The sequence below is a fragment of the Petaurus breviceps genome, unplaced genomic scaffold (genome assembly GCF_028583685.1).
Source record: "Petaurus breviceps papuanus isolate PSGF00001 unplaced genomic scaffold, PetGlider_PUasm1.0 186, whole genome shotgun sequence".
In the NCBI taxonomy this organism is placed as follows: Eukaryota; Metazoa; Chordata; class Mammalia; order Diprotodontia; family Petauridae; genus Petaurus; species Petaurus breviceps.
The window spans coordinates 2304134-2322525 of record NW_027185798.1 but is presented as its reverse complement, the minus strand read 5'-3'; the positions used below and the strand labels follow the sequence as shown (position 1 = coordinate 2322525).

At 48.2% G+C, this 18392-nt stretch overlaps 1 protein-coding gene across 2 annotated transcripts in view; it reads right to left on the bottom strand.

The window, feature by feature from the left end:
• Positions 1-5560: 5560 nt before the first annotated feature.
• Positions 5561-18392, bottom strand: part of SENP2 (SUMO specific peptidase 2) — a 38674-nt gene continuing 25842 nt past the window's right edge. Inside the window, exons 13-18 of one of the 2 annotated variants that reach the window (XR_011168592.1) lie at positions 16358-16561; positions 15947-16026; positions 10381-10465; positions 8888-8983; positions 6688-7688; positions 5561-5856 (exon numbers count right to left, since the gene is read on the bottom strand). Coding sequence is in view for 1 of the 2 variants with exons in the window: in XM_069089364.1 (XP_068945465.1) it covers positions 7626-7688; positions 8888-8983; positions 10381-10465; positions 15947-16026; positions 16358-16561 (528 nt within the window). In the remaining variant the exon portion in view is untranslated. Of the gene's footprint in view, positions 7689-8887; positions 8984-10380; positions 10466-15946; positions 16027-16357; positions 16562-18392 lie in introns of both variants that reach the window. The other variant, XM_069089364.1, reaches the window with a different exon arrangement.

Below are 18392 nucleotides of genomic sequence, written 5' to 3'. Positions count from 1 at the left end.
AAAAAAAAAAAAAAGAAATATATCCAGCTAACAAGAGTCCAACTTAGTCATGATCTCATTTATTTTCAGCCTGGCTTCAGCCAAGGGATACTTCTCAGAGCATCTGTGGGCATGAGAAACTCCCAGGATGGAGGTCACAGTGTCTGGACCCCAGAGAACCTTGGGAGGAAGACTGGGGGGGGGGGGGGGGGGGTGGAGGACATGTAGGGAGGATGGATTGTTGCTGGGGAGGAAGGGACGTGAGAGAACAAAATAATGGTGACTTTTAGGATTAACACCCAGGAAGAAGTATATCTCAAGTGTTATCTTTCATTCAACAACAAATATTCACTGAAGACCAATAGGTTGTGTAGAGAACAAACCCCTAGTCTGTGGCACTTAGGAGTGTAGAACACAGGTTCTGTCCTCCAGCTGTGACGATAATAGACACACTGAAAAAACAGGACTTGCCTTTCTGACATCTGCGGTCAAGGCCAGTTAAATGCCGCCCCCCCTTTTCTCCTGACACTGCCACCCCTCTAGTGCAGACTGCGGAGAGCTAGGAAAAAGCTGGGAGTGGGGATGAGAGTGGCCATGACAGCAGGGAGGCTGCTGGGAAAACCCATACACCCAACAGAGGTCAATGCCCACACTGGACCTCTTCTCTGTGGGATTGTCTCGGATGTGGCATCTGATGGTAACACTGAGTTGGGAGCTGTTAGTGAATTGCTGGTGAACAAGAGCCTTCATAGGGGAAGCAACACCTAGAGGCTTCCAACAGGTAAAGAGGAGGCAGGATGTCCAGATGTGGGAGACGGTGTCGCTTGGTCAAAGCAAGAGAGACCGTTTGGTTAACAGTCGTTCATTTATTAAGCGCTTACTATGTGCCAGGCACTCACACGAGATGCTGGTGACGACAAAAACCAGCCCTTGCCCTCACGGGGCTTACATTCTAATGAGGAAGACATCCATGTAGAGTACACATAAAATACAGAGCAGACGCCGGCGCTGGGAGGCCCTGGCCTCTGGCAGTGGCTGTACCAAGCAGTCTAGAATGATGAGATGAGAGGCTCAGCATTCCAAGCATGGGGAACAGCCAGTGCAAATGGGAGGGTATGAGTAGATTGTGGAATGTATGGAGGGGGAAGGGGAAGGAAGAAGAATGAAAAAGCAGGCCAGGGTAGGCTGTGGAGGTGAGAGGGAGGCAGCTGGTGGCTCAGTGGGCAGAGCACTGGGCCAGGAGTCAGGAAGATCATTTAACTTCTGATCACCTGACAGAAGGAGGAGGAAATGGCAAGACCCCATGGACGATAGTCCAGAGTCACAGAGTTGGATGACCGACAATGTACAATAGGGAGCCAGTGGAGTTTCCTGAGCACAGGGTAACGGGGTCAGATCTAGGGGAAGGAGCCAACTAGAGAGAATGAAGATTAGAGCAGGGATGGGGGGTGGGGGGGGAGGCCCTCGACAGAGGCTAGGGAAAGAGAACAGTGAACTGCCTTGCTGTAGTGAATGCCCAGCTGAGATTGGCTAGCGTCACTTTACAGTAGACCCAACGAGCAGGATTCTGTGACTGCCTTTGGTTCCATCAGTATAAGTAGGAGCAAAGGAGACTGCAGGCGAGGGCCGTGTGGAAGAGGGGAGAGGTAGACTGGAATCAGACAGGGTGGGACGTGCTATGCTGGGCTGAGAATGCTGTGTTTTGCCATGGAGGCAATGTGAAGGCACTAAAGATGTGGCTAGACTTCTGGCAGCTGTGAGGCTACATGGGAAAATGGAGACTAGCACATGGTGTAGGTGAGAGCTGGTGGCCCTGAGAGGGTAGATCAGAGACAACGTGCTTCTGGCACCTGAGGGGGTGTGATGAGGCAGGAGGTGGGGAGTCGAGTGACAGGGGCAGCAGCGGTGGAGCCAGGTGGGTTGGGAGACTCCTGCTGACCCTGTGCTTGCCCCTTTACTCTGGGAAGCTCAGCCTCTGCTGGGAGTTCCAGCTCTGAGTGGCCCAAGTCCTCCAAGGAGTCAACTTGAGGGAGAATGGTGAAGGGACAGCTGAGTTACAAATGCCGTAAGAAAATCTGGGGTGGGGAAACAGTCCTGCATTGGCTAATTGGTGACTTTGGGGAGAAAGTTTCAAGGAGGAAAGAGAAGTCAGGTTGCAAAAAGTTGGGAAACTGGCAGTGAGGAAGTGGAAGCCACAAAGAGTCAAAAACGACTTTTCTCAAGGAGATGCATGTGAGCTTGGGGTGGATTTTAGCCCCCAGGGAGGGAGAGACTGCAGTTTGGGGGTGGAATGGTCAGAATCCCTGAGAAGATGCAAAGGAGGAGAGGGAGGGGGAGCCATAGCATGCTCTAAGGGGAGAAGGAGAAAGTGGGTGGAATAAAGCACATCAAGATGCTTCATCTAAGTCCTGACAAACAGCTACTTCATTGAGAAGAGCAGCAGGTCAGCCAGCTTTTAATAAGCACCTGCTATGGGCCAGGTTCTGTGCTAAGCACAAGGGATACAAAAGGTAGCAAGTTGCCCTCAAGAAGCTTATATTCTAATGGAGGAAACAACATGCACAGAAACATGTATAAAGTTCTCTCCAGGATAAGGGAGATAATTAACAGGGAAGGCACTGGAATTAAGTGCAGTTAGGGAAGGCTCCCTGTAGGTGGTAAGATTTCAGTGGGGACCTGAAAGAAGTGGAGGAGTGTTCCAGGCCTAGGGATGGCCAGAGAGAATGCCCAGAACGGAGAGGCCAGTGGTACTGGACTGAAGAGTCTGTGTGGGGGAGCAGGGTGTAAGAAGGCAGCAAAGGTAGGAGGAAACTAGGTTACGAAAGGTCAAACGGCATTTTGTCCTGGCTTCTGCAGACAGTAGGGAGCCAGAGATTTCAGGAAGGGGCTACCTAGAGCAGGGACAGGCAGGCAGACCCACCAGCCATAGTGACAAGGGTCTGCACCAGAGCGGTGGTGTCAGAGAAGGGAGCCTGAGTGCTGAGGAGCCACTGTAAGTAAGCATGAATCTGAAAGGAGGAAAGGGCTGCCAGGCAGCAGGAGGGACACATGGAGAGCCAAGGGGCTGGGATTCAAGGGCAGGGAGTGAGGACAAGCTCTTATTTCTTGCAATTGGGGGAGATGGGCTGGACATGGACAAATGGAGGGGCCAGCTTCTCCGGCCACACATGAATATGGCTCACAGAGTTTGCCAAACATTCTACACATTCTTGCATTTAAACCTCACAACAGCCCTGTGAGGTAGGTACAAGTTCTCAGCCTGGTCCAGCCCTCTATCCACTGTGACCCCGAGCAGTCACTGAGGGAGACCACAGAGTCCGGACAGAGGGCCAGAACTTCCAGAGCAGTCTAATTCAATTATAGTCTCCATTACACACACGAGGACATGGGGGGCCCCAGAGAAGCTCAGTAAGGTCACTGAAAGAGGAAGCAGGGATCTGGATGTGGGTCCTGACTTCAGCTCTGGCCATATTTCCACAAAGAAATGTAGACCCTGCCAACAACATTGATCTCCACCCGTCCACGCTGGGTGTGTGGTCTAAGGTCCCCTAGAAATTCACCCAGGGTCCACCCACCCCATTTCATCACATCAGCCATCTCGTAAGCCTCACAACAACCCAGGGAGGTAGGTGTGAAGAGTGACATTTATAGATAAGGAACTTTGTGGTTCCAACAGACCCATCCATGGTCACCCAGGGTCAGAAGCAGGTACAGAGTCGGGTATAAAACTGAGGGGATTTTTAAACAGCATTTGTTAGTAAAAGTCCTGCAGAGTAGTCAATATTTGATACTAAAAATCAGTGTTGTGTGAAACTGATTTAAGTGATGGGGAAAAAGCTTTACCAAGGGAAGAGGCAGGGCATCTCTTAGCTGCTCACAGCTTCTCCCACCAGCCTCCTTTCTATGATTGTACATATTTTTCTGGGCTTCCCCCCACTTTTGTATTATTCTTAGCTTTACAGAATGGGGGGAGGGGGCAGGGAAAGGAAATGAATATTAGGAAATGAAGGTGCTTTGAAAACAAAGAGTTTTTAAAAACATAAAGTTCCTGCTATTGCCCAAATACTTCTGGGGTCTTTCCAACTTGCTCCTGTCTGTGGATCTACACCTTCCCACACTGGATGAGGCAGTTATAACACCACTCCTCAAAGGGCCCCGAATCTATCATCCTTCCTTCTAGGTGTTAGAGGAAGACTAGGAGGGACAGTGCCCACAAACAAGAGCTCACTGGGAAGTCGGAGCATGTTCTCCCATCGGGACAATGCTGGGAGGGGAGGCAAGCTTCCCAGACCAGTTCACAAAAGCTGTCTTCAGACTTCGGTCTGGTTTGGCTACATTTCACCTGTGATTTTACTAAGGCAGGAGGGACAGTGCAAATGGGGGCCTCTGCTTAAACTGAAGCAGATGATCTTTTCCAATTGCCCCACTGCCACCCCAAGGACAATCTCTCCCCTCCACCAATGACCATCTTTCTGACATGGCTGGTTCCCAAGAGGGGCTCTGACGTAAAAGGGCAGAAGTGTACATTGGAGAAGGGAGGCAGGGTCTCCTGGGACAGGAGAAAGGGAGGGAACTTCCAGGGTTATCAGGAGACTCCCTTCAGAAGCTGACAGGTGTGTGAATTGGTCCAACAATTAAAGGAAACAATCTGGAACTACATGGAGGAAAAAGTGACTAAAATGTGCACATACCCTTGACCTGGAAATCTTACTACCAGGCAACGACCCCAAGGTAGTCAAAGACAAAAGGAAGGGCCTCCCAGCAGGACATTCTGTGATGACAGGGAATGGGAACAAGGGGCTGGAAATGGTGAAACCGTGATGTGTCAATGCAATGGACTCTCACTGCACCCTAAGAAAAGGCAAATGTGAGCATTCAGAGAAATGAGAAAAGGTCCCTATGAAGTGAGGAAGAAAGGGAGCAGAAGTAATTCCTATGAGGACAAATGGGAAGGACATTAAAATGAAAGAACTCTGTGTAAATGTAATAATCAAGCGTGACTGCAGAAGTGAGAAATGCCCCTGCAAGAAGTAGGGGGCCTATGGGTACGGAATGGTACACATGCTGTCTATAATTAACCCTTTGTTACAAAGGAGGCTGGGTGCATGTGTGCGAAGGGCATCAAGAAATCTTTTGAGAAACTTGGGATGGTAAAAAGAATAAACAAACCCACAGGGCTGGGAAAATCTTAAATACTACACCAAATCACTAATACAAGAAATGCTAAGCAAAACTACCCCTGAAGCTTCATCTCCAACCCAGGAAATGATCAGAGATGACAAAAAACAGAAATAATTGACGTTGGGGGCTCTAGGGAGACAGGCACACTGTGAACTGGTCCAAAGTTTTTGGGAAATCATTTGGAATTCCATGAGCTCAGTCACTACTCATACCTGCTGACCCAAGGATGCCAGCACTGAGATCCCAGCAGGTCAATAACAGTTTTAAAAAAAAAAAAAAGAGGCCCATCACTGACCAAGTCTCACAGCAACACTTTTTTGGTAGCAAAAAAACTGGAAACAGAATACACCAATTGGCAGGGAATAGTTTAACAAACAGAAACTTACAGCACAAGGAATGGTAGCTGTTGAAGAATTCATTGCGAACTGAGACATCACAAAATAGCAGAAACCAAACAACGGACACAAATACAACAATAGAATAAGGGATACAAAGTTCAATGCTGAGTAACAGCACTCAGCGGCGGTTCCATTCTGGGTCAGAGAGTAGATGCACAGACGCGTCTCCTGCCCCTTCTGGGGAGGGGGAGGGGATACAGGTACACAATGGTATCTACACTATCAGATACAGGCACTGAGTTGGCTTTGCTTAGAGCTGTTTGTATTCTTTGGGGGTGGGGGCTGTTTCCAGAAATAGCTGTGATAGAACAAAGAGCATCAATAAAATTTAGTATTTAAAAATATATTTAGGAGAAAAATTTTAAGAGCCCATTTGTACTTAGAATGGGGCTGGAAAGGTTTGAGTAGTTGAGACCTGGAGCTAATGAGTGTGACAGGCCCAACACTTAACAACAACCAACTAGGGGAAATGTCCCCCATCTGTGCCGAGAGAAATGGGAGACCCAGAAAACACGATCCAGCTAGAACGCGTGTGGACTGAGGAGGTGCCGGTCAGCCATGCAGCTGGGCCTCTCTTCCTTCCCCAGGAATTCTGGGCATCCTTACTCACACTCCAGAGGGCACAGGGAAGAGAGGCCACAAGCAGCGTGTGCTGACGCAAGGCAGCTGAGCCCACGATCTCCTGGCTAGTTCACACTAGACGCCAGATTGCCATACCAGGCACCTCCTTTCTATCTCTCGGCACCAAAGCCAGCTGTTCTGGAAATTTAAAAAACAACATTTCGGCAGAGATTTCCCAGGGCTCTTGGCCAGGCAGCCTTTTATTACACGGGGAAAGACACATAGCAGGCACTAGATACTGCCAAATGGGTTTTGATCTTTCCTTATACTGACAAATATTCCTTCAACTCTTCAGAAAGTAGAAGCAGCATATCTGGATGCTTTTAAATTTAAAAAAACAAGTTAAATACAAACTTTCATATGTAAAATAGATTATTCAGCAACAACCTCAGCCTTGTAATAGGCTCTTTCACAGATTTCAGCTCAGGAAAAAAAAAGATTCAAATAAGTACAAAACTTAATTTTAGTTTTATATAGAAAAAAGAAACTTTGAGAAAAATAGCTTTACCTTGGATAGTCTCTCTTGAAATAAACAATTCTCGACATCTCTTAGAACCTGGGGACTTTTCCCCAATCAGCTGAAAGACAGCAGTGACAATCTTGGGTTCACAGTAATTACAAATCCAGTTACAGGAGCCAAGCCAAGTCTCTTCCTTTCCAGAAAAGGGAAACAAAGTCTCCGTAATAAAATCAAGTCAGTGTTCTGAAAGGGAGTGACTATGCAGGCAGGAGTTCTGGGATGGGATGGGATGGGATGGACAGACAGAGCAGCTGCAATCACACTTGGCTCTGGTGGGAGGACCCGCCTGCCTGCCTGCCAGCCTAGAAGCCCCCCGGGGTTTGAGGCCGAGGCTGGAACCCAAGCACATCTGTCCGTCTGTCTATCTCTGTGGGGCCTCGAGAAGAGAGCTCCCTCCAGCTCCAAGGTAGCAGCCATTGTTGTATAAGTTAAAACTTCCACCCCTCCCCTCTCCTAGGGTTATTACCTCAGGACCCAGCTAGAGGGAGTGGCTCAAGGAATAGTCCTTTCAGAAATAAATATTCATAGAAGTAAATCTAGAGTTTCATTTGAGGGGGCAGGCATAGCCTCTGCCCACTTCTTGAACACAAATACACACACACACACACACTCTCTATATATAGATATATACACACACATAGACACATACACACAGAGTAAACCCTGCATTTCCTACATTCTTGAAGAAAAAAAAAATGTTCTTTAACCACACATTAAATTAGTGTTTGTTGTCATAGGGACTGCCCAGCAGGGGATCCTGCAGGAGGGCACAGAGTTCCAGGCGGAAGCTCAGTCTTCTGTACCCCCAGGCCGAGGCTCCAGATGCCTCCATGCAGGCCTGGCAAGTCTGTACCTGCAAAGCTGCAGAAGCAATGCTGGGACAGCTTCTGGGAGCATCCCGAGCAGCTGCAGGGAACACGGGGTTCTCAGAGCAGCTGCTGATGAAGGATTTCCCACACCATCCTCCTCCGGAAGTGAGGCATCTGATTCTGTAAGGAAGCACCCAATACGTTCATTACAAGTGGGGACGAGCACTGTGACTTCATCGCTGAGACACTGCATCCTTTACGCCTTTATGCCATCATTCTAAGAAAACTGCATTACCCGTGTTAACCTCTTCTCCTAGAGGAACTCCCTACCTGTTAATTCATCATAAACTCCCCAGGCCTGGAGAAGGTTACACTTTTGGTTATCTGGAAAAGCTGGGCAGTAAAGGGTTTTTGCTAATCCAAAACGTGGCTGAACTGATGTCACCACATCTAAAAATCCACATCGCTGACTGGCAGAATGCCCCTGAGACCAATGCCAACTGTACCTGCCACAACTGCTGGCATGCCATCCCAAGGTCCCCTCCCATACACAAAGTGCTTCCCCACTCCCCAGAACAGAGGAAAGAGGCCTGGATCGAGTCCCACAAGATGTGAGTTCAGATGCCAGCTCTAGCCACCTGGGGGCTTCTGGGAAAGTTATTTGTCTCTGGGCCTGAGAATCCCGAGACTTCAAGAGGTGATAGGGCACACAAGGCACAAACAATCATCCTCTCTTTACCTCATACCTGACAAGTGGTTGTCCAGTGAGGAGAGGCCACCACTGCCAAGGGCAGCCCATTTCCCTTTCCCTCTGTGAGGAAGTTCAATCTTACTCCAAGCCCATGAGGGCCTCTCTGCTTCACCCTCCTGATCTATAAAATGATGGTTCCTAAGGTCCCTCCCAGCCCTAATTCCTAAGCAAACTAAAGGAGACAGAAGAGTGAACAAGCTTCCCACACATGGGGCTCATCACCTGGTTCTTCAGAATTCTCAGATCCAGGAGAAATTCTTCCCAGCCATTATCTGTATTTACCCACATGCTTTTTCTGAGGCTGAGCATGAATAGCAATCTTTTTTTTAATCTTCTCTTAAAAAAATACCATTTATCCTGTGGGATGACTCTTGAGAAGGGGGAAGGGATACTTCGGTAATGTAAGAAACAGAAAAACATCAAGAAAAACTTATTTTAAAAAAATGAACAGTAGTAGGAAAGACGTGCCCCCGTGTGTCCATCTGGGCTCTATAAAATCTTTCTGCCAGTGACCAAGCCCAGGAAAAACCTGAGGACAGACAGCTCAGATCCAGTGACCAACAGCTATACTGACAAGGAAATAGGACAGAGAGGTGAATAGTGGAGGGAGGCCTGAGGCTTCACAAACCTGTGTAAAGGTGACAGGCTTGTCCTGAGAGAGATAATCTGCATATTTACAAGTAAACATTCCACAATCACTTCCATTCGACTGCTGAGGAATATCCTAAAAACAAAGAAAAGGGATAAAACAACATGCAAATAAAAAGACACCCTTTCTGCAGTGTGGAAATGCAATATAATCAGGTAAAGGACCACTGGGGCTTACATTCCAGGGCTGGAAGAGACCCTTTTCAGAGGATGCTGGCTTTAGAATAGCACTAGAAAACAGGGGTGGTCGTCAGGGATATATCAACCACATTAACAGTCTTAATGAGGTTTACACAGAAACCCCCATGGTAGTGAGAAGCCAACTTAGGGCTGGAGAGGTCAGACTGAAATGCCCTTTCCCAACTAGGGGAAACTAGGGGACAGGAGAGGATTCTTGTTAAGCTTTAATTAATTATATTTAACAAATTTAACAAATAATTTAACAAATTATGCTCAACTGGCTTCAACCTCATCTGACTGTGACACTGGTCTCAAAGGCCAGAGGTTCCATACCCAGGGAAGCCTCTCAATTGTGGCCAAATGTACCAGCAGAATCGCTCTTGGCTCTTCTGACTCCATACCAGTGCTCTTTCTGTCCTGCCCACCTGCTCCCCATCTCAGGCCCCTTTTCAATGCTTGCCCTCTACAACTCTCTGAGCACATTATTCATTCTAAACGTCTTTCCATAGGCCCGACCTCCAAGGCAGAGCAGAAAATCTCAAAGCCTCATTTTCCAATGTGCCACCTCAGAGGTGAAGGACCATTCTCTACAGGCTCTGCTTCATTCTGTCGTCCTGATTTACCCCAAAGGGGCTGGGGTTTGGGCCAACTATCACTAAAATGCTGCATTATGTCCAAATCTGGCAAAGCAGGAACAGGACAAGAAACATCCCAGTTAGCTCAGGAGCATCTGTGGGCACGAGGCCTGGAGAAAGAACAAGTCCGTGACATGCACAGGGTCACATGATATGTTTGCACTCAAAAGTTCCAGCTTCCGGCCTCAGGAAAACTTCTTGTCATGCTCAAAAGGAGACAGCTACTACTCAAATCAGTTGGTCATCTTCCCTTCCACTTAGTGAACAGGGCTATAAGGAAGTTAAAATGCACCTTTAAAGGAAATGAAAAAGCAAATGGACTTGGTTAATTCTTCTGTGAATAATCAAGAGCTGGCTGAATGGAGGGGGCAGGGCATGACCAAAGTGCCAGTGCTGCTGACAAAGGCACAATGGGAGGAAGGAATGCCGAGGCACTTACTCAGCCCTTCCTAGGCCCAAAGCACTCTGGGGATCTGAGGGGAAAAGACAGGCCCAGGCAGATGCTGCTCTTAGCAACCCACCAACTCTTTGCATCATATAAAACCCTTCCCTCCAAACCTAGGCAAGTACCACTCTTCCCAATTTACAGATAAGAATTCCAGGGGGTGCTGGAGAGCTCCGGCCACCCAGGGGAGCCCTTCCAGGCCTGGTCACTTACATAGGCCTTAGCACTTTCCAGACTCCATTCTGCAGGATTTAGCTCTCTGTTTCTTTTGGTCTTGCTTTCCTCTAGTAGATAACGGCTGAAAACAAGGACAAAGAAACACTGATCAATCCCAAGAGCACCGCAGTCCAATGATCTGAACAGGTCCATCTTCCTCAAACCGATTCCTCATTACAAATTTTCAAAGGGAATAATTCTACATGGGGCTGTGACACCAGATAGAAGAAAAACCTCATCAAATACAAAATACCCTGAAGGGAAGGAGGAAACATAACTTGGTGCACATAGTACTAAGGAATAGTTCTTCTGCCACTGATTAATTTGGTCCAGATCTCTAGCAGGAAAACCAAGCCCACAATAACTTATCTGAATCCCTGTCCTGCCTGGTGGACACTGAGGAGAGGTGGTGACTGAAGACAGCACCCAAGGGCTGAAGCTTCTGCAATATCTATCTGCCTTGAGAGAAAGCTAATAAAGAAGCCAACATAACGAAGGGATGAACTGATCCAAACCAATCATCTCACAGCAGGCTATTGTGTGCACACCACCAGGGCGTCTCAAAATGAATTTACATTTATATGTAACTGGGAGAAATCCAGAGAACAACCACAAATACCCAGCAAAGACCTGGAAATGAATCAGCAGATACCACCCTTTTAATAGGATGCTCGGTGTGAACACTACTAGCGGCTGTGTACTGCTGTGTGACCATCATGTCACAAGATACCCCTGAGGCCTCCTGAAGGCCACTGTCTGCTAGGCAGGGAGGAGGATGTCCTTAACCACGTCATGCCCCCACTCCAAGTCCTGAGAAAAGGGCAGGTCAGAGATGTTACTGCGCACAACTTGAAAAAAGGGGAAACCAAAGATACTGACAATTAGGGCTCAAGGATCCCTTGGTCCTCAAGATACACTTTCCTACAACACAGATTAAAAGGCTCGAAATGCAGGTCATTTCCTTCCCTGGATCTTGTGTCAATCTGAGTCAACTGTTTTAAGTTCAATCAATACTGATTCTATACGGTGATTCAATACTATGGAGGACAAAACCATCTGGGCTGAATGAAGGCCAAAAGGGGAGAAACAAAGTCGAAATAAAACACAGTTCCTATCCTCATGGCACTTATGCTCAAGATAGAGGCATCTGGCACATAAACAGATGGACCAAAACACACAACTGTGCAATTCAACAAGGATTATCAAGGCCGTACCACGCACCAGGCACTTCGCAGGATGTTGATTTACAAAGACCCTCGTATATTATCTCATTCACGTGAGCTTCATGAGAACTGTGCTGTACGAACTATTATTCCCAACTTCAGAAATGAGGCACAGAGGACTGAGTGGTTTGGCTATAGCCACACAATCAGAAATGGGATTTGAACCCACGTCTTTCTACTTCCCAGTCTAGCACTCTCCATTTGCTGCAGAGGTCACCAGGTGCAGATGGATGAAGTCTTTCACTTGACTCTTATATAACATGCAGGAGCTAATCCAATTGCTTCATTTTACCCATTTAGAGTCTGGGCTGGCAAATAACTCACAAGGTCACTCATGTAGTTATGTAGGGCTTGGAACTTGGGCTCCCTGGGTTCTGCCCACTCACTGCCAAAGGCTGTTAGGTGTAAGCCTGTGTTCTGCACAGATGGGTATTCGAAGAGGAAGCATTAATTAGCAATGGATACCATGTCTATAAAGTCCAGTGTCCACAAAGTACAATGCCTCGTCAAGACCAACACTCTTCAACAGAAATATTCCACTAGTAAAATGTTTAAAATGCTTCTTGCCCTTCAGTGAACTGGCCATGCCAAGGGCCAACGTCATGAGAGCCTTCAATCCAAAGCACTCAGCATGGAAGCTGATGCAAGTGCCAATGCTTATGATAAAAATGTTACACTCTGATGACTGCAGCAAAGCTTCCCACTGAGCTCTTACCTTGTTCTTCTCACAAGGCACAGATGATGCAGACGGGCGGCTCAGACAGACAGCCGGGCCGCCCAACGCCAGGGCCAGCAGTCACTCCTTCCTTCACTTTGTCTCTTTCACTGGCCCCTCCCTCACTGTTTAGAGACAAACTCAGGCCCTCTCTTACCCTTTAAGAAAAGCTCTTCTCCCTTTCACTAGCCAACTTCTTAAATGAGTAACCCACAGCTCACTAGCTCAGCTGGAACCATCCATTCCTGCCACTTGCTCAAACTGCTCTCTCCAAGACGAACAGACACCGAGGAAATCAACATGAAACAGTGGAAAGAGGAGCTGGATTCAGATCTCACTTGTGATACCTACTAGGTCTCAATCTCACTGAGCCTTTGCGGTCATGCTCGGAGCCTTCACCCAATGCCTGGCAGATAATAGAGCTTTGATAAATGCCTGTTGAGGGACTAAAATGGGGGTGCCCAGAGGTAGGGGGCACTGTTTCAGCCAATGCCTGCCAGCTCTAGGGCCAGGAATCTATGACCATCTGTCTCCTACTATCCAGACTGGTCCACTACTTTTATTTCAGGTTCCATCTTAGGCCCTAAGAGTATGCTGAACGTGGAGTTTGTTTCAGAAATGTTCAATATTACAAGTAAATGACATCAGGGACAAACAATAGTATTCCTCCAGGCTAAGATCCTGACTGTTGATCAACTCTCAGGAAAAAGGTGAGTGTGAAGGAGAAGCTGGGGAAGAGGGATGTCTCAAACATATTTATCTGCAAAATACAAAATCCATACAAAGTGATTTGTGGAGGGAAAGCCTCCCTCTAATGTGAATGGTCAACAACAGAGCAGCTATTCCAGGGGGCACAAGGGAGGACTATGCCAGACCGTGATGCCTCTGAACAGCAGCATATCAAACGAGGGCGGGAGCAGTTGGTGCAGCTGTGAGGGGCCCGGATCATGAACCTCAGGGCAGATACCACAGCAGCAGCAGGGCCTGGGGGAAGCTGAGAGGGTTTCTTCATGTGTCAGGTGGGTCACCATTGTGTGACCACAGGGCCCCACGACTCTACCTCCCTAGAACAAGCTCCTGGTTACCGGTATGGTCAGTCAGAGCAGTGCTGCCAATGGATGCGTCTGGGTTTTCAGCCAGGCAGAGTTCTTGAGTGACAGAGCATCTCAACCACCATAAGAAGTCAGAAAAGCACCATTCACACATCTCTCACTTAAGCCTCACAACACACTTTGTGAAGGAAGGAGGCTTGACAGGCATCATCCCCATTTCACAGGTGAGGAAACTGAGGCTCTGGAAGAACACAAACCTGCATGACTGTGCATTTGGACCTAAAAAGTAATGACAGATCGAAGTCACCTGGGAGTGAGGTCTCCAGCCCTTAGCCCTATCCTGACATTTTTATAAAAACTGTGCCTCTCAAATGTGTGGCTAACACAAGATGAGGAGGGAGTGCCAATTCCACTGGACTGAAATGATGGCCCAAAGCTAATGCAGGAAAAAGCAGGGCTAAATGTGAAGTCCCCTCCTTAGGGGAAACAAAATCAGTTGCCAGGACACAGTGGAGGGTATGCATCTCGATAAGAGTTCATTTATAAAAGTATCAGGGGTTTTAGTTAACCCAAAAACCTTCACTGAATCTCAGGTTTCGCTAGCAAAGAGAGTGCACAGCACCAGAGGCTTGGAGGGAGAGGACCCCATGGCGGGGGCAGCACCTCAGTGTTCTTATCTGAGGTGGGTTTAACCGGCCTGGCTCCCTGGTGGCTGGGCCAGGCAGAAGGGACCTACCAGAGAGCCTTCAGCAGCTCCAAAGACCCCACCTTAAAAGGGACACTGACAGGCTGTCGTACACCAAGAAGATGGTGACAGGACTGGGAACAACAGTACAAAGGCTGGGTTCAAATCCCACTTCTGATAATTACTGCCCCGGAGACCTTGGGCAAGGCCCCAGATCAGGGGATAGGCTAGAGGCCTGCCAGGTCCCTTCCATGCCTGGATCTAAGATGGAGCAATCAGGATGAGCTGAAAGGATGACTTGTAAGTCTGGGGAAGGAGGGAAAGACAGCCATCTCCAAACATCTGAAGGACTGTGATGGAGAAAGGAGTCGGCCTCGCCCAGGTCAGGGCAGACCTGGGACAAAGGACTGGAGACTGGAGTGAAGCTTAGTGCTTTCTAAGGGTCAGGGCTGTCCAAAGGCAGGAAAAGGTCACATCCCTGACATCTGCCTGGCCCTGGCAGCCACGACATTACAGGGGGGTGCTGAGGGCGGCTTTGGTGACTTGTCTTTCTTTGCCCAGGTTCTGGTGAGAGTGGGTGGCCCAGAGCAGAGAGCCCCAATGTCTCACTCACATGAGCTGACACAAAGCAAATGTCCTGTGGACAAAGTGAGAGCTTTCCTGCGGGCTGAGCAACTGGGAAGGACTCAGCTATTCTCAGCAACACAACCACCCAAGACAAGTCTGAAGGGCGAGTGATGAGAAATGCCGTCCAGCCCCAAGAAATGTGGTGTCTGCACAGACTGGAGCGGACTTTTTTTTACGTGAGGTGTTTTTGGTCTCTTTTTTTCTTTCACAACATGACTATTATGGAGGTGTTTGGCATGACTACACATGTGTAACCTGTATCAAACTGCTTGCCTTCTCAATGAGGGGGGTGAGGAGGGAGGGAGAGAATTTGGAACACAAAGTTTCAAAAATAAATGTTAAAAAAACTGTTTTCGCAAAAGGATACAGAAGTCCATCTTGCCCTACAAGAAAGTAAGAGGGAGATGGAGGGGATACAAGAGAGGGCAGACTGGGGGAAGGGGTATTCAGTATGCTCGCCATCTTGGGGTGGGGAATTAGGGGGAGAGATGGGGAAAAAATCTACAACTTAAAATCTTGTGGAAATGAATGTTGAAAACTAAAAATAAATACATTTAAAGAATTTTTTAAAAATTATTTTTACATGTAACATGTACATTTTATTTTGTAAAATAAAATACTGAATAAAAACTAAAAATAACCAAAGGACATCTCTTCCTCTAGCTCTAAGAAAAACCAGAGTACAGAGAGATGCTTTCTAAGGACACTGTTCCAGCCATGCTTATCAAGAGCTCATCAGAGTGACCATCAAGACAATTTATCCTGTGTCAGAAACGGACATATTGTGCTGGCTGATGCCCACAACCACCAGTGGGGATACCTGCCGACCTCCTCCCTGTTTTCAACTATGAAATAATTCCCTAGGAGTGCGCTGCCTTAAACCAGACATGTCTCATCTGAGAAAAAAAGCTGATCTGTGCATTGCCTGGGACCTGGAGCAAGCCTAAGAGACGCACAGCTATTTATCAGAAAGCTAAGGAAAGCTGCAGGAGGTACCCCTCCACAGTCCAAACTTTGTACTTTCTAATTCCAAAGACATTTAATTCAGATCTGATGGGCTTTGATGACGGCTTAGGGTGAGCACACAACACAAAGACAAGCCAGTATTTGACAATGGTTCTGAGATTTAAGTAGAAACCAAATATTCAATCATTTTTCATCCAAGAGGCTTGAAGAGGCTTCAATTGGTAAGGAGATCACGCTACTTAGCGGGCACCTTCACCCCTCTGGCCCAGAAGGCAGACAGCCTGTTTTTACTTACAGCATCAGGTTACAGATTCGGTGGCCCTTTTGTCCCATGGAATCCAGGTACTTAATAGTCTTTTTCCTCATATCTATCACCTGGAAAGGAAAAACACACATCAAAAGCCAGAAACTACCTGGACCTACTTGTACCCAAAGTGGAAAACTTCCCTTGGTTCTGAAGGAAGAAAGAAAACTTGAAACCCCTCAAGTACATCACAAATCCTGCCTTCTATTCAGCTGTACATTCCTCATGGGGAAGGATGCCATTTTCTACGTCATGACACAGAAGGAAAGAGAGCATGTGTGTCCAGCAGTGGTGGGCTCACGTCAGGGTGGCCAGGAATGGTTTCTATCATACACAACACATTCAGACCAAAGCAGCTATGGGGATGCTCTCAATGGATTTTTAAAAATAAACTCAGCTCACCACCAGGCTCCAGTGCGCCCTGCGGTGGATGGGCACCAGAACAAGGTCCTGTTCAAAGAGCTCCACCCCTTTGGTCCATCGCTTCACTGCTTGGTAACCGCCAGAGCTCAGCTTGGGGTAGAAGAACGTGCTGAAGGCGTGAAGCGTCGGCAAGCCCTGCTTTTTATTTCTCTCCACCAGAAGATTCATGTAAAAATTGATGATCTATGAAACACCAAAAAGGGAGGTCAGGAGAAGCCTACACTGGAGAAACACACACTCTTTCCCAGCACAATGTAAAAGCCCAGGGCCAAGCCTGGCATGTCACAGGCGCCCTAGAGATGCCTTCAGCTTTGACCAAGGCCCACTCAGGGAGGGGAGGGAGCTGTGTAGGAAGGGGAATCCAAAAGGCAAGAGAACCAGAAACTGGAGGAAATGATGGCCAGGGAGAGTGACAGCACAAAGGGGGCAGGAGGCACAGAAAAGGGCACAGATCTGAACGTGAAAGAGAAAAGGGGAAAGAAGAGGGAAGATGTGATGGAAAATGTGTTGGGGAAAGGAAAAGAGGAGGAAAAATCACGATTCATCCCTTGAACTCTTCAGACCCATCTAGATTTTCTAGAACAGGATGAAGTCACACACAAAGTGTGCTGAAGAAAGGTCAATTCAATTCATTAGAGGCCCTAGGAATCGGGCACATAAAAGCCAAAGCCCCGAGGCCAGGCCCTAGTGCTGGGCAGGTGGATTAGAATGGAGAGAGGGAGTGAACAGAGTTAGGAGGACCTGAGTTCAGATCCAGCCTCAGACACTTAACATAAACACTAGCGGTGTGACCTTAGCCAAGTCACTTAACCCCAATTGCCCTACCTTCCCCCCTCCAAAAAAAAAAAGAGCATGAGAACAGGGAGAGGCAGGAGCTGAGGCTGAGATGGGGCAGATACCATGAACCCAAACAACTATGAAGCGGAAGAGAAGAGTTAGCCTAGCTTCCTGGGGCTGTGCAGCAGCGGGAAGATGACGTGGCACCTACGGGCACTGAGCTGGAGAGAGCCAACACTCCAAGCAGCCAAGCCCAGGCAAGGAGCGGCTACAGGCCAGTGTGCAGCAGGAGATGACTATGGAGGGAGGCAGAGGCCAAGCAGAGGAGGCCACGGGGATGCCCGGTCAGCCCTGTCCCTCTGGCAGCTCTGTGTGGGATCGCCTCTACAGGGCAAAACTGGAGGCAAGAAGACCAAGCAGGGGGGCCAGGTCAGGCCAGGGTGGCTGTGTGTCGGGGGCAGAAGGGGCCAGGAGTCTAGGATGACAGATATGTGTGAATCTCTGCAACAGAAGGAATGCTGGTGCCCTCAACAGATGCAGGCAAGTCTGGAGAAGAGGGTAAGTAAAGAGCTGTTTCAGTTCTATTAAGTTTGAGATGCCTAGGAGACACACAGACACACAAAGTGGCTGATATCAGCCAAGGCCCTGGCCCTAACAAAGGGTCTGGCATCAGCCGCAGGCGCCATTTCACCAATGGGGACGCCCTGGAGATGCATCATCACTGGCTCTGCAGCTGCCCCCAAAGGACTCTCAGCCGGAGCCTCCTTTGTGGCGGTCTCCCCACTAGAAGGGGGACCCCCAGAGAGCCGGGACTGTTCTGCTTTCCTAGTTTACCCCCAGAGCTTAGCACATAGCTATGGTTTAGCCAATTCTTGCTTGATCGTTTTCAGTAGGTCTGAGATTCAGGAGCAAGATTACAGCTGGAGATGTAGATATGAGCTGCACGTCTGAAGACTGCACCCCAAAGAGAAGCAGCACCAGGACAGAGCCTGGAGCCCCACTCACACTGTAAAGATGGACAGTAACCCAGCCAAGGAGCCTGAGATGGCGAAGCTCAGAGAAGCTACTGGCCCAGCTCTACAAGTCTAAGTGGATGGGGCCCTGAGGTTCTTTTCTCCATCCATGACCTCTGGAAACCTTGGTGAGTCTAGCAGTTTAGGCCAACTGGTCTGGTCTGTAGCTGGATGGAAAAGGGCAAAGATGAGCAGCCTCAGGGTGAAGAGGGATGCTGCAAGGG